This window comes from Diabrotica undecimpunctata, chromosome 4, assembly GCF_040954645.1.
Source record: "Diabrotica undecimpunctata isolate CICGRU chromosome 4, icDiaUnde3, whole genome shotgun sequence".
Classification (NCBI taxonomy): Eukaryota; Metazoa; Arthropoda; class Insecta; order Coleoptera; family Chrysomelidae; genus Diabrotica; species Diabrotica undecimpunctata.
This window is the reverse complement of record NC_092806.1, coordinates 130,626,037-130,639,899: the sequence shown is the minus strand read 5'-3', so window position 1 is coordinate 130,639,899 and position 13,863 is coordinate 130,626,037. Positions and strand designations below refer to the sequence as shown.

General features: G+C 33.8%; 1 protein-coding gene across 1 annotated transcript; it reads right to left on the bottom strand.

Moving 5' to 3' along the window:
• Nucleotides 1-447: 447 nt before the first annotated feature.
• Nucleotides 448-13,517, bottom strand: LOC140438948 (uncharacterized). Its single transcript, XM_072528583.1, has 3 exons — nt 13,482-13,517; nt 3,630-4,274; nt 448-513 (listed from the first exon to the last, which is right to left on the bottom strand). Exons 1-3 carry the CDS (start codon nt 13,515-13,517, stop codon nt 448-450), a joined length of 747 nt encoding a protein of 248 aa, XP_072384684.1.
• Between the last annotated feature and the right edge of the window lie 346 nt (nt 13,518-13,863).

The window sequence follows — 13,863 nt, the reverse complement described above, 5'->3', positions numbered from 1 at the left end:
ACACACACACACACATACATACAACAAAGTAAATCTCAGCTCCAGGGGACATGAGATTCTTGGAGTAGGGTGTTATCATATTCGAGGTCAAAGAGGTCACGCCTCATGGAAACGGTACCTTCCAGACCCCCAAGCTACTTCCAACCCCTCCGTAATCGCAGACATAACGTTGGGGAGACTTTACTTGTTTTAATCTTGGATGTCCTGGGAAATGGGGATTTGAGAGGCTCTTCTACGGTGATTCAGCAGTCCGCAGATTCCGTATTATGCGCTTTTCTAATATGTTTACCTTTCTTTTTGTGAATCCTCTATAATTGCATCTTCTTCAAATATGTAGCCGTCAAGCGAGCCAGTCACCTTTTGGTTTTTGATCTTGGTCACTGGCTCTCCACACTAGGGTTTGTGTGTGCCGGACGATCGACTGCCGATTTGGCAAAAGGTGTTTGCTTACCTCGGTTGCTTCACTTGAGGTACTTTGCTGGGAGTAACAATTGCTGTCGTCTTTTGAATGATCTAAAACTCAGAAAGAAATTGATTAAATGGTGTGAAATAGTAATATTTAACCTAGAGGATGAGGCATGCATTCCCACTTCCAATCTTCATGTGCACACGACATGACGTCAATACGTCTTATAGCAAATAACAGTATAACGCGCCTTAAAATTTGAACATTTCAGCTAAAATTAATTTTTTCAACCACAATTACATAGCAAGTAGAAATACAACGAGCCTTAGTCCCTAGCAAACTTTAAATACCCAAAGGGTGCAAAAAATATCTGGGAGAAAACGTAGTGTTAGCCAACATATGCCACTTGAATTAAATTTATTTTATTTATTTATTTAATACACAGGATAACCACATTAACAGTTTAAAGTTATACAATATCACAGTTAGGATTCAACACTTGAAATTACTTATAATATAAAATCAATATCAAAAAGTTTAAAAAATGAGACTAAAAGTCTAGATACTAAAAATATAACAAGAACAAAATTTAACAATACCAATATATATATCACAAAATAAGAGATCTTTTTGACTGAGTTAAAGTTATATTGAAAATATCAAAATCGAGAGTATTTAATAGCCACATGTATCCATCCAATGCATTGTGAATACCATAGATTGTTCTGTAGAAAGGAATATTGAAAACATTTTGGTAACGTAGAGCTTGATGGGAAATGTTAAAGTTAATCTAGATTAACAGGTTTGGACAATCAATAAATTCATGTATGATCTTATAATGTCAGGAGCTATATACAAATATACATACATACTATATACAAATATAGCTCCTGGCATTATCACGATGGTTCTTCATTGAGGATAAAGATAATTGTTGTTCAATACGAGAATAATCATGATGTTCAATAGTAGTATGGATATAGTAAGCACAATATCTCAAAAATGTATGCTGGGCTCTTTCTATGGTATCAATATTGTTCTGAAAATAGTTCTGAGGCTGTTATATCGTCTATCCATCTCTTTTTGGGTCTTCCCATGCTTCTTTTTGTTTATCGAGGTCTTCAGAATGTCGCTTTATGAGACCATCTGTTGGTGTCTTGTCTTGCTACATGTGCTACCCATTGCCATCTCAATGTCGCTATTTTTTCCATGATTTCGGTTACTTTAGTTCTTCGACGTATTTTGGGTGTTAGGAATTTTGTCTCTGAGGCTTATATTTAACATGGCGCTCTCCATGGCCCGTTGAGTTACTCTTAATTGTTCTGCCATTTTTCTCGCAGCCAAGTTGCAACTGCTAGTATACAAGTGTCATAGGTTTTTCGTTTTAAGTGTATTGGGATTTTTCTGTCTTTTAGAATAAAGCTCAACTTAAAAAAAGCAGCCCATGACAATTGTGTCCTTTTAATTTCTAGGGTTTGATTTTCCTTTTCGTTTTTAATTGCATGTCCTAGATATATATAGATATATATATATATATATATATATATATATATATATATATATATATATATATATATATATATATATATATATATATATATATATATATATATATATATATTCAGAACGATTATTAACATAAATATAGTGAGCGTGTTTCTTCTCCAGAGCCTGTCTTTTAAGATCAGAAGAGAACCTTTCCACTCGGAAAAAGTTGAAGTTCTATATTTCTTCAATGGCTCAAAGTAAGCAATTCCTATAGAAATAACTAGAATAATGTTGTAGAACATTCATAACTCACATGATGGATGCTATGATCTACAAGGGGGTCGCTTGTAGATATATATATATATATATATATATATATATATATATATATATATATATATATATATATATATATGTTCATATATATATATATATATATATATGTTCATATATATATATATATATATATATATATATATATATATATATATATGAACAACGTGGTCTCGAATAGCACAAGATAGAAAAATATGGGCGCAAATGAGCGCAAATTATTAGAACAACGTATAACTAAGACATCGTCGAATAATAATAAGAACATAAAATAACATTGAAATAAGGGAGGCTGCACCGTAATTGGAAACGGTTGATAAAGCTGCACATGATGATGATATATATGTTTGTTTTGAGGTTTCCGCGGGAGCTATATGTGCTGTCACTATTTTTCCGGGATTGACTCCGCGTTGTAAAATGCTGGTTTTCTTGAAAACCATTGTTTTGGCGACGTTTCGGCAAGGTCTCACTTGCCATTCTCAAGCCTGGTGGATCTACTTCTCGTCGTTACTCGATTAGTACTGGTCGACTGGGCATTTCGGCGCTCGTTTAAATACTCTCTCGGCGGCGCGCGGGCTCTTGTGATTGGTCCTGCCTGTGTGCGAGTGGGCGGGGCCTTGTCTGGCGGTCTCGCTGTTTGTTTTTTCTGTGCGTTAACTGAAGTTGAATTTTTTTGGACGGTTCTTTGCAGAGCTGGTTTCCATGTTGTTGGTAGTCTTTGGGCATCATCTCGAGTGTTTAGGTTATTTGGATATTTTTCTATTTCTATGGCTTCCCTGATTATTCGCTTGGTTTTGTGTTCGATGTTCGCTAGCATTGTTGTCTGTTCTAGATCGATTGTGTGTCCTGTTGTTAGGGCATGTTGTGCAAGGGAAGATGTCTTTTCTTGCTTTGCAATAGCGTTTCGATGTTCTTCTCGTCTTACTTGAATTCTTCGATTAGTCTGTCCGATGTAGGATTTGTCGCAGTCTCCACAGGGAATCTTATACACTCCTTGGTTTTCTAGTGGGATTTTGGTTTTTGCGGAGTTAAGCATATTAGAAATTTTCTTATCCGTGTTGAATATTGTCTCTATTTTATGTTTTCTTAGGACTCTACTGATTTTTTCCGTAGTGCCCTTCACGTACGGTAAAATCGTCTTAGCAATAGGTTTTTCTTTTTCTTCTGTTGATTCTTTGCTTTTTCCTCCTTGTGATTTTTGTGCCTTTTCAATTGTGTACGTGGTGAAGCCATTTTTTCTTAATGCTGTTTTGACCGTTTTCATTTCTTTGTTCCTGTGTTCTTCATCTGTTAATCTTTCTGATCTTATAGTCAGGGTTTTGATGACTGACTGCAGTTGTGCAGGATGGTGGTGTGAGTCAGCGTGTAGATATCTGTCGGTGTGTGTTGGTTTTCTGTATACCGTGTATCCTAAAGTTCCATCTGTTTTCTTGATTATTAAAACATCCAAAAACGGTAGCTGTTGGTCTTTCTCTAGTTCCATAGTAAACTGAATTTTGGGGTGGATGGTGTTAATGTGATTTAGGAATGTATTTAGTTTTTCTTCCCCATGTGTCCAGATAATGAAGGTGTCGTCCACGTATCTCAACCATAGTTTCGGTTTATACTCTGCCGTTGTTATTGCTCGTATTTCTATTTCTTGCATAAACAGATTTGCTATCACCGGTGACAGTGGTGAACCCATGGGTGCTCCCTCGACTTTTTTGTACCTTTGGTCTTTGTATATGAAATATGTGTTGTTGAGGCAGTGTCTCGTTAGGTTTAGTGTATCCGGTGGTATTGGGTATTTTTTTCCTATAATCTCTAACGATTCTTCTACTGGGACGTTAGTAAAAAGTGACACCACGTCAAAACTCACTAGCAAATGTCCCGGGTCAAGAGTCACGTCCTTTATACGCTCGATGAAGTGGCCTGCGTTCTTGACGTAAGAATCCGCTTCCTCTGCGTACGGTTGTAACTGATTGGCTAAGAACTTTGCGAGCGGCTGTGTGGGTGATCCGATTGAACTAACTATTGGTCGTAGCCAGTTGTAGTAGTTGGGATGCCACTACGACCAATAGTTAGTTCAATCGGATCACCCACACAGCCGCTCGCAAAGTTCTTAGCCAATCAGTTACAACCGTACGCAGAGGAAGCGGATTCTTACGTCAAGAACGCAGGCCACTATATATATATATATATATATATATATATATATATATATATATATATATATATATATATATATATATATATAAATAAATGGAGAAATATCAAGATCTACTAATGAAAATCTGATTAAGAGAGTTTATTAATGATTTTAATGTTGATAGGTAACATTGTGAACATTTATTACATTAATAAGCTAGTGCCTATTTTCTTTGATAGCATCTTTTTAATTGTTCAATGTTAACAGGTTACAATATGAAAGTTTTAAATTAACACAACATAGTTTACGAAAAAATGACAAAAATGTATAAAGTTAATTTATTTGAAAACTGCGAGATCGATAGTAAACAACTTATTTTTCTAAAATAATTGTATGTGTATTATGTATGTATGAATGTATTATTTTGAAAAATTGTATTGTATTGTCCTATTTGAAAACAAAAAAAGAATTAAGCGAAAATTTAGGATGCCGGTTTTATGCCAATTTTGACAGCACCCTGTATTATTAAAAAGGCAACTTTACACTGTAAACGATAATGCTGTATCTGGTTAATAAGTTCATAAGTAATTTATACTTTTATTCAAATTACATATTGAATTTTATATAGATGGTAGAAAAGTGTAATTTTCATACAAAAACCTTTATAAGAAATATGAATATTTCTAAAATTAAAAAATATACAGGGTATCCCATTAAAAAAACGAAGTTATAAGCAAATAGATGAAAATATCTTCATTCTTTATTCCAATTTTCATAATTCCGTTACCTTTAGTTCTTATATTTCGATTATGGATATATATACAGGGTGCGCAAGAAAAGAAAGAATATATATATATATATATATATATATATATATATATATATATATATAGGTATATGTAATCGTTATTATCTGTGGTTGAATAAATATGCGGAATTGAGGAACGAATTTTCCGCAAATAATGGGATACTACTGTATAACAAATTTCTATCCTCAAGATTTAGTTAAATGGACAGAATATTGAAGGTTTTAATCGATATTTTCAAAACACCTGTTCATTTCTGAAAATAACTATTATGATAACAGATCTCTGAACACACTGTTGTTATTGATAAATAGTAAATATAAAAAGATAAAAAATAAATACTATTCACAATAAATTTGATAAGGTAAACCTTAATAAAATGAAAAGAATTTTTTATTATATTTCAATAAGTAGCTGAAATAAAACTGATGACACAGTTCAATAAAACAATTATTTGTTATAAATCACAAAACAGTATCATAAATAAACATTTTAATTCATTAATAAATAAATAATAATTCTTTTAATATCTTTTATTAATTTATAGAATTCTCAATTAAAAGCGGAAAAATGACTTGCAAATGGTTTTCAAATAAAAAATACACCATGAAGAATGGGGCTGCCTTGATTTGCACAGGTTAGTAAAATCCGGTTGAATACGGGATAACTGCAATCGAATGTCAGGTTCCGCATTCAGTCGAGATCTATATTTTGTTTTAGTGGTCACATAGGCAGAGAATGCTGCTTCACATAAGTATGTATGCAAAAGGGAGAAGAATAATTTTCGCTTTATTTGACAAAATTTTAAATTCGTCTTTGAGTTGACACCAAAAATCTACTAGCGATTACTTTCAAAATGTTTTTTTATCGCAGAATCTGATGTCAAATCTATTAGGCATTCATACTGCTAAGATGTTAAGGAAGCTGTTTTTTTAACATTGCAAGGTATGGATCTGCAATCCAGAAGTAATTTTATTATGAAATTCCTCAGGAAAATAATTATAGTTTTCAAGTAAATCTATCAGATGAGTGTGGAACTCGTTAAAGACAGCTTCAGGTATGTCCGATTCCAGTTCTTCTCTAAATTCTGTGATTGGTGAAAAGCTATCCAGATTTTTATTTTTCACCGATTCTGTCCAAAAAATTGATTTCTTCCTATAAGCTTGTATTTTATCATTGGCAATAAAGACAGTTATTGTCTTTCCCTGAAGTTGAGAGACTAACTTCAATGACCTTGTTAAAAATATCTTTTAAATATGCCAATTTAATTAACCAATGCTAGTTACACAATCGATCACCCAAGGCAAAATTATCGGCATACTGCTGCATACGGTTTATGCTATTATGGTTTCCGCCATGTTGGGAGAAAAAGCTTCAAGAGAATTGGACGTTATATCGTTATCTAATAGTACAGTAAAGAATCCAATTAATGACATGTCAGGAAATGTTAAAAGGAGCAAGTGATTTTGAATGTTAAAGCGAGCAGATTGTATGCTTTGCAATTAGATAAGAGCACAGATATTAAGCAATTTGCTTGCATTTGTTCGCTACGAATATAACGACGACATAATTGAGGATTTTCTGTTTTGTAGGCTGCTTCTGCTTTCGCATACTACAGGTGAGGCGATATTTGAAGTATTTTGTAATATGAACACATTTATTATCTGGCATCATTGTTGTATTCACAGAGAGGCATTAACTCCTAAAAAAAACCCGAAAAATTAAAAACAGTGTTAGACGAAGTAGTGAAGGCCGTGAATTTTATTAAAGCCAGGCCCCTAAATTCCCGTATTTTCAGTATGATTTGTGAAGAAATGGGAATCATTCATAAGCAGTTATTATTGCATGCTGAGGGGCGTTGGTTGTCTCGTGGCAAAGTCGTGTCGCGTGTTTTTGAGCTCAGAGATGAGATCAGAATGTTTTTTTTTGAAAAATTCTGTAGACAGTGCAAATAAACATGCTAATAATTTTAATAACTTTGAATGGTTTACAATGGTGGCATATTTGGTTGATATCTTCAGTGCTCTTAACGAACTGAACTTAAATCTACAAAGAAGAGATAACAACATCTTCCAAACTGAAGATAAAATAGAAACTATAATAATTTTCCTACTCTGATAAAGTTTTTGGAATCCTCTGGTGGGGAAATATTTCCAAAGCAAGTAGAAGAAGAAATAATTATACACCTCCGCGGTTTGAGGTGTTCTTTTTGAGATTATTTTCCAAAACTTGACAGAAATAAAAACTGGATAGCAGACCCTTTCAACGCAGATGTTTCCGATATCATCGGCTTGACAACGATACAGGAAAATCAATTAATAGAAATCAATCAATAGAAATATCAAGTGATTCAGCTTTAAAACGTAATTTTAAAGAATCTTCCTTATCAAGTTTTTGGGTGAATTTAAAAACAGTTTATAAAGAATTATTAGAAGAAGCACTGAAACATTTACTGCTTTTCTCATCTACATACCTCTGTGAGAAGAGATTCTCTGCTCTTGTATATATCAAAAACAAGTACAGAAACAGGCTACAACTGGAATCCGATTTAAGATTACAACTAAGTAAAAATATCAACCCAAATACACTGAATTTAGTAGCAAGAAAACAGCACCAACCTTCACATTAATACAATATTTTTTATTTTCATTAAAATGATAATTTTTTCAGTACTCCAATAAATTGGCCTAATTTAATTGTTTTTTTATTAAGGTGGTCCTTGAAATTGTGCTTGATTTTCTAGGGGTCCGAGGACTGAAAAAGGTTAAGAAGCGCGTAAGGACTACTTTGCGTCAGTATTCTCTGTAGCACTGGGGGAAGGGTAATGTATTGCAACGATCAGTCAATTTTATATTATATGTCTATGCTGTAGAATGCTATAGAAGATTCAGTACAAGCGACCATCTGCTTACGATAAAAATATTAATGGAAAAGGCCAACGAATATCAAATCCCAATGTATATGGCATTTGTAGACTTTGAAAAAGCATTAGATAAGGTGGAATATTGGGCAGTAAAGAAGTCTTTACAAAATGGAAGAATAAACTATAGATATACGGACTTAATTTCCAATATATATGATTAAGCAACAACATCTATCAAAATAGTTGAACAAACGGATACGAAGTTAAGATACAGCGAGGAGTCAGACAGGGTGACACTATATCACCCAAACTATTCAATCAAGTTTTGTAAGACGTTATGAGGAAATTACAATGGGAAAAACATTATTGTATTAACATAAATGGCCAATACTTGAATCACTTGAGATATGCAGACGGCATTGTGTTAATAACAGATAAAAAGGAAGAATTACAAAATATGATGGATATATTAAATAGCGAATCAACAAAAATAGGTCTACAAATGAATTATAATAAAACGAAAATTATGACCAACCAACCAGAAGAATTAATAATTACAATTACACAATCAACTATAGAACAAGTAAAAGAATATGTATATTTGGGACAACTAAAATTAAATAAAGAAAATCAGACGGCAGAAATAAAGAGAAGGATACGGTTGGCTTGGGTATCCTTCGGAAAACTTTCCTATATACTAAAAAATAGAAAATACCCCCAATATTTAAAAACAAGAGTCTTCAACCAATGCATACTTCCTGTTCTCACTAACGGTTCGTAAACTTGGACGTTTACAAAGGAAAACATGGAAAGAATAGCAAATACCCAAAGAGCCATGGAAAGGCAAATGCTGAACATCAGGCTATCAGACAAGAAAATAAATACTTGGATCCACAACAAAACAAAAGTGACCGATGTATTAACGCAGATAGCAAAACTGAAGTGAAAGTTCGCTGGACATACCATAAGATAGAAAGACGACAGATGGAATAAGATTATACACTGGAGAACATACAGTTACAAACGAAAAAGAGGAAGGCTACAAATGAGATGGTCAGATGACTTGAAGAAACACGCAGGCCCGAAGTGGATACAAACTGCCTACAATAGAGAAACGTGGAAGAAGGAAGAGGAGGCCTATGTCCAAAATTGGACAGCAAGGGCTGTATAGATAGATAGATAGATATATAGATGTCTATGCTGTAGATTGAACCTAACCTAACCTTTTTAACCCTTTGATAAATAGCGATTTGTCAAAAATTTGGAACACACGTCATTTTACTTCACATAATTAATGCAAGAAATGGTAACCATACAAATACTACCATTCTCTACTACTCATTTACGTGTAATATTTTTTGTTCCTCAATTGTCAAATTTCTTTATGGTAATTTATTGGCGATAAAAGAATGATTGGTTTAAAAAAATTAACTGAAGGTTACGAATAGCAAAATTATGCTTTCTTTTGACTAAGCGTTTATCAAAAATTCCAATTTATATTTTTTACTATACATACTCATAGATTTTCAACAATAAGTAGTTTGTCACTACAAATGGGTTCAGTTCCCGCAGTCATTACAAAGAAGGAACAAAAATACTCATAGATTTGCAAAAAGAAAGACAGTTCAGATTTGATTTCAGGTATAGTGCCTCTGTATATTCGCTTATACGTATTTCATCCTAAAAGAAATCTTCGGAACTACTATTTACAGAAGCTCTGAAAGTGAAAACAATCTTTTCTGTCGAAAAGGAAGCAACGATAAAATGGCTTCACTATGGACGCAACAGCTACATCTAATATTAAATCAGTTGAGGAGATATGTTGTGGAATGCAATTTTAGATTCCCCATTTTCTCTAATTACACCTTTATCAACGTCTGTTTTGCCTTGCAATTCATAGAAGGCACAGATTAAAGCAAAAATCTGGATTTCGGTTTCGTCAATTAGAAATCTTCGGATTTCTAGTTCGTGATTCCATAGATTTGCATTTAAATTTATACTAACAATTATAAGAGGGTAGATAAATATTAATTTATAATTTTATCCCATATGGTTAATAGAAGATTAACTAGTACGTTACTGAGTAGAGTAATATTTTTTTTATTGACAAGGATTAAATCTATAAAAAATTCTTATTGTTTTGTTTTATCACATATTAGACATTTACATATTATCTTCTAAACACGTGTTCACTCGAGAATAGATTCATTGAGGATTTTTTTTATCTGACTTTTCTTTAAAAGTTTTAAATCGTTCATTTAAAAAAAAACAAGCTGGTTTCGCTTTTGCAATAGACCAACCTCTTTGCTTTTATGATTTAATGTAACTTATAACTCTAATAAAGATTGCCGACTAATAAAAAAAATTCAATACTCGATTTTTTGGCCTTAGGTTCAAAAACTATTTAGCCACATTATTGATTTGCTAAAGAAAAACAGTTTAAAATTAAATACTTGCTTTAAATTTATAGGAGACATTTAATTTAAATTACTTAACGTTCATAGGCCCACCCCATTTCCTAACCGCCTTTGAAAACAATATTGATAATACAAATATGATTAAACATGGACAAACGCTTCACGCTTAGGTGTAAACCTGTGGTATACCGTGTCACAGTTCTTCAGCATTTTGAGGTATCAAATTACGCCGATACAACCGTTTTATAAGAACCCCCCACACATTCTCGATTAGGTTTAAATCTGGACTGTAGCTGGGCCATGGTAAGGTTTCTTCTTCTTCTTAAAGTGCCCTCTCCTCACTGGAGATTGGCTACTACAATTTTAAACTCTTCTCTATCTTCAGCTGTTCTTATTAGCTGTTCAAAATTTAGCCCTGTCCATTGTCGGATGTTTCTGAGCCACGACAGTCTTTTCCTTCCTAGGCCTCTCTTTCCCTCGATTTTTCCTTTCACTATAAGTTGGGCATATTGGTACTTATTATTTCTTAGTATGTGGCCTAGGTATGATGTTTTTCTAACTTTTACTGTGTTAAAAAGTTCTCTTTCCTTGCCTATTCTATGCAACACTTCTTCGTTTGAGGTATGCGATGTCCATGAAATTTTGAGTATTCTCCGGTAGATCCACATTTCAAAGGCCTCCAATTTATTTACGGTTGATGTTTTAAGGGTCCACGTTTCAACTGCATATAGAAGAGTCGACCAGACGTAGCATTCTGATAAACGTAGTCGAATTTCGAGTTTTATTCGAGAATCACAAAGCAGTTGTGTCACAAAGTTTTTTTTATTTTTTCGAAAGATTTTCTGGCCTGTTCTATTCTCGATCTTATTTCTAGATCAGGATTTAGGCTGCTATCGATCCAACATCCCAGGTACTTAAATCTATTGACCTGTTCTAAAATGTGCCCATTTATTGTGCAAGGTTGAGGTACGTTTTGGTTTTTTCGGATTGACATCACTTTGGTTTTTTTAATGTTTATTTTCATACCAAATTGTTCGCCGGTCGAGTTGGTCTTGTCGACCTAAGTCGGAATCCGCAATTAGCACTGTATCATCGGCGTATCTGATACTGTTGATATTTACGCCATTCACATTGACTCCATCCTTGGAATCCTCCAATGCTTCTTTAAATAGAAACTCGGAGTAAAGATTAAACAGCAGAGGCGACAGAACACATCCCTGTCTAACTCCCCTCCTAATTTCTACTTCTGCGGATGTGGAACCTTCGATCCTAACTCTGGCGTTTTGGTTCCAGTACAAGTTTTTTAAGAACTTGATGTCTTTTCCATCTAAACCGACTTCTTGCAAACGCTCTAATAGTAGGTCGTGTCTTACTCTATCAAATGCTTTTTCGAAGTCTATAAAGCATATAAATATATCTTTCTGTTGGTCGTAGCATTTTTGGGCGAGAACTAGTAAACTGAACAGGGCTTCTCTCGTTCCCATGCCGGCTCTGAATCCAAACTGATCGTCTCCGATGATTGTTTCGCACTTTCTGTAGATACGATTATGTACGATTTTTAGTAGGACTTTTACTGCATGACTCATAAGGCTTATCAGACGGAACTCATTGCAGTGTTGTGTGTTTGGCTTTTTTGGTAGTGGGATGAATATTGACTCCAGCCAATCTTGGTAAGGTTTAGATGTTGTTATTCTGGAGCCACTGGTTTATTATATTTGCAGTGTAAACAGGACAATTCTCTTGTTGGAGGATAAACTTATTTTCTGGATACAACTGTTCTACACTGGGCAACATGATGTTTTCTAGAGTATTTAGATAAGTCTACCCAACAAACCTGCCATCAATACACCATACCATTCCCATTCCTCTAGATGAAATCCATCCCCATACATTGGCGCTGAAATGACCAGCTGGTCGATATCTATCAACATATAAAGGATTAAATCTACTATTATATGGTCTATACACCCCAATTTTGTACTTTTTAGAAGATTGAAAAATTTTCTCATCTATAAATATTACCCTGTCCCAAAAATCTTGATTTTGTAGCTGATGGTTTAAAGCACATATAAGTCTTGATTGCTTCTGTTGTGATGCAAGAGCTTGTTTTTTGTTGCAGTTCGGTAACTAAGACGCGATGCTTTAATTCTGCGCCAAGTTGTCTTTTTTCCTGGAAACTGTGACATAATTCTTGCAGTTTTCGCATCTTCAAAAGGATTCTCTTCTTATCTCTCCAAAAGCGTACGATCTTCATGACCGGTAGATATTTTTGGTCTTCCAGAACCTTGCTTTCTTTCGAGAGTTTCTTGTTCTCTCTATATTTTATTAATATTAAAAACTGTTGTTCTGCTTACGTTAAAATGGTTCGCTACGGCAGATAGTGACCAACCATCTTCCAATTTCGTTACAATTCTTGCTTTTAGTTCTTTGCTAGAATGTGGAGCCATTTTTTGAAGTTGAACACAATAAGTTATCTGACAAATTTTAAGATTTGGCAGTGACAGTATGTAAATAATAAGTGTTTATCCTTCAAAATACACTGCTCAATTTTCTACAAAATACGCTTTAAAAGTCGTATCAGTTTTTTTAGTAACCAGCTGTATATGTGGAGCATTATTTTGTAGATGTGAGACGACATGCAAGCTTAAACTTGATACTATGAATAAAATAGAAGCCTTTGAAATGGGGTTTTACGGTGAATTTTCAAAATTTACTCTATTTACAGCCATACCAGTAATGAAGATGTCCTCAGACAGCAAAACAAAGTTCAAGAACCCCCGACTATTGTCAAAACAACAAAAGTTAGCTACTTATATTAAAGGTTTAAAGGTTAAGGCCGTAAAAAACTCTCATATGTACGAAAATACAACATTGGACCAGACAAGGAGTAGAGCAGTTGTCCCAGGCAGCAAGGAATGGGGACCAATGCCACGAAATTGTTATGGAGATAGCACGCCTGAAAACAGGAACGGTAATAAAAAAGAAGAAAATATTCAGTATTATTTCATGTCTGACTTTTAATAGTAGGTCCCAAACTTACTTGATCCGTTTTCACTTTATTGACTGCTGTTTTCATTACGTCGTCTCTAGAAAGGAATTATTTTATCTCTTTGATACATTATATTTCATCCTTATTTGACTCACCTACTTTCTGTATATTATGTTAGTCGCTGTTCGTTTTCCTTTGTTATCGTCCACGTTTTTTACTACATACAACATACATCACTACGGGTCGTATGACTGTTTTATATAGTTGTATCTTTGTATATCTTGTTATTTATTTCGATTTTATAAGGTTTTGAAGGGCATAAAGACATAAAAGTTGCCGGTTTGTATCCTATTGTTTATTTCTTGTGATCCATTATTGTTGTTCCAAGATACTTAAATTCTCTGACGCACTCAAAGTTAAAGTTATCGATGGT

What these genes read in the sequence shown, in the direction of transcription:
- LOC140438948 (XM_072528583.1), bottom strand. Translation starts at nt 13,517, where the DNA reads ATGAAAACAGCAGTCAATAAAGTGAAAACGGATCAA. An exon ending in ATAAAGTGAAAACGGATCAA is followed by an intron (nt 4,275 to 13,481) that starts GTAAGTTTGGGA and finishes TATTGGTCGTAG; the next exon opens with TGGCATCCCAACTACTACAA. An exon ending in ATGGAACTTTAGGATACACG is followed by an intron (nt 514 to 3,629) that starts GTATACAGAAAA and finishes TCTGAGTTTTAG; the next exon opens with ATCATTCAAAAGACGACAGC.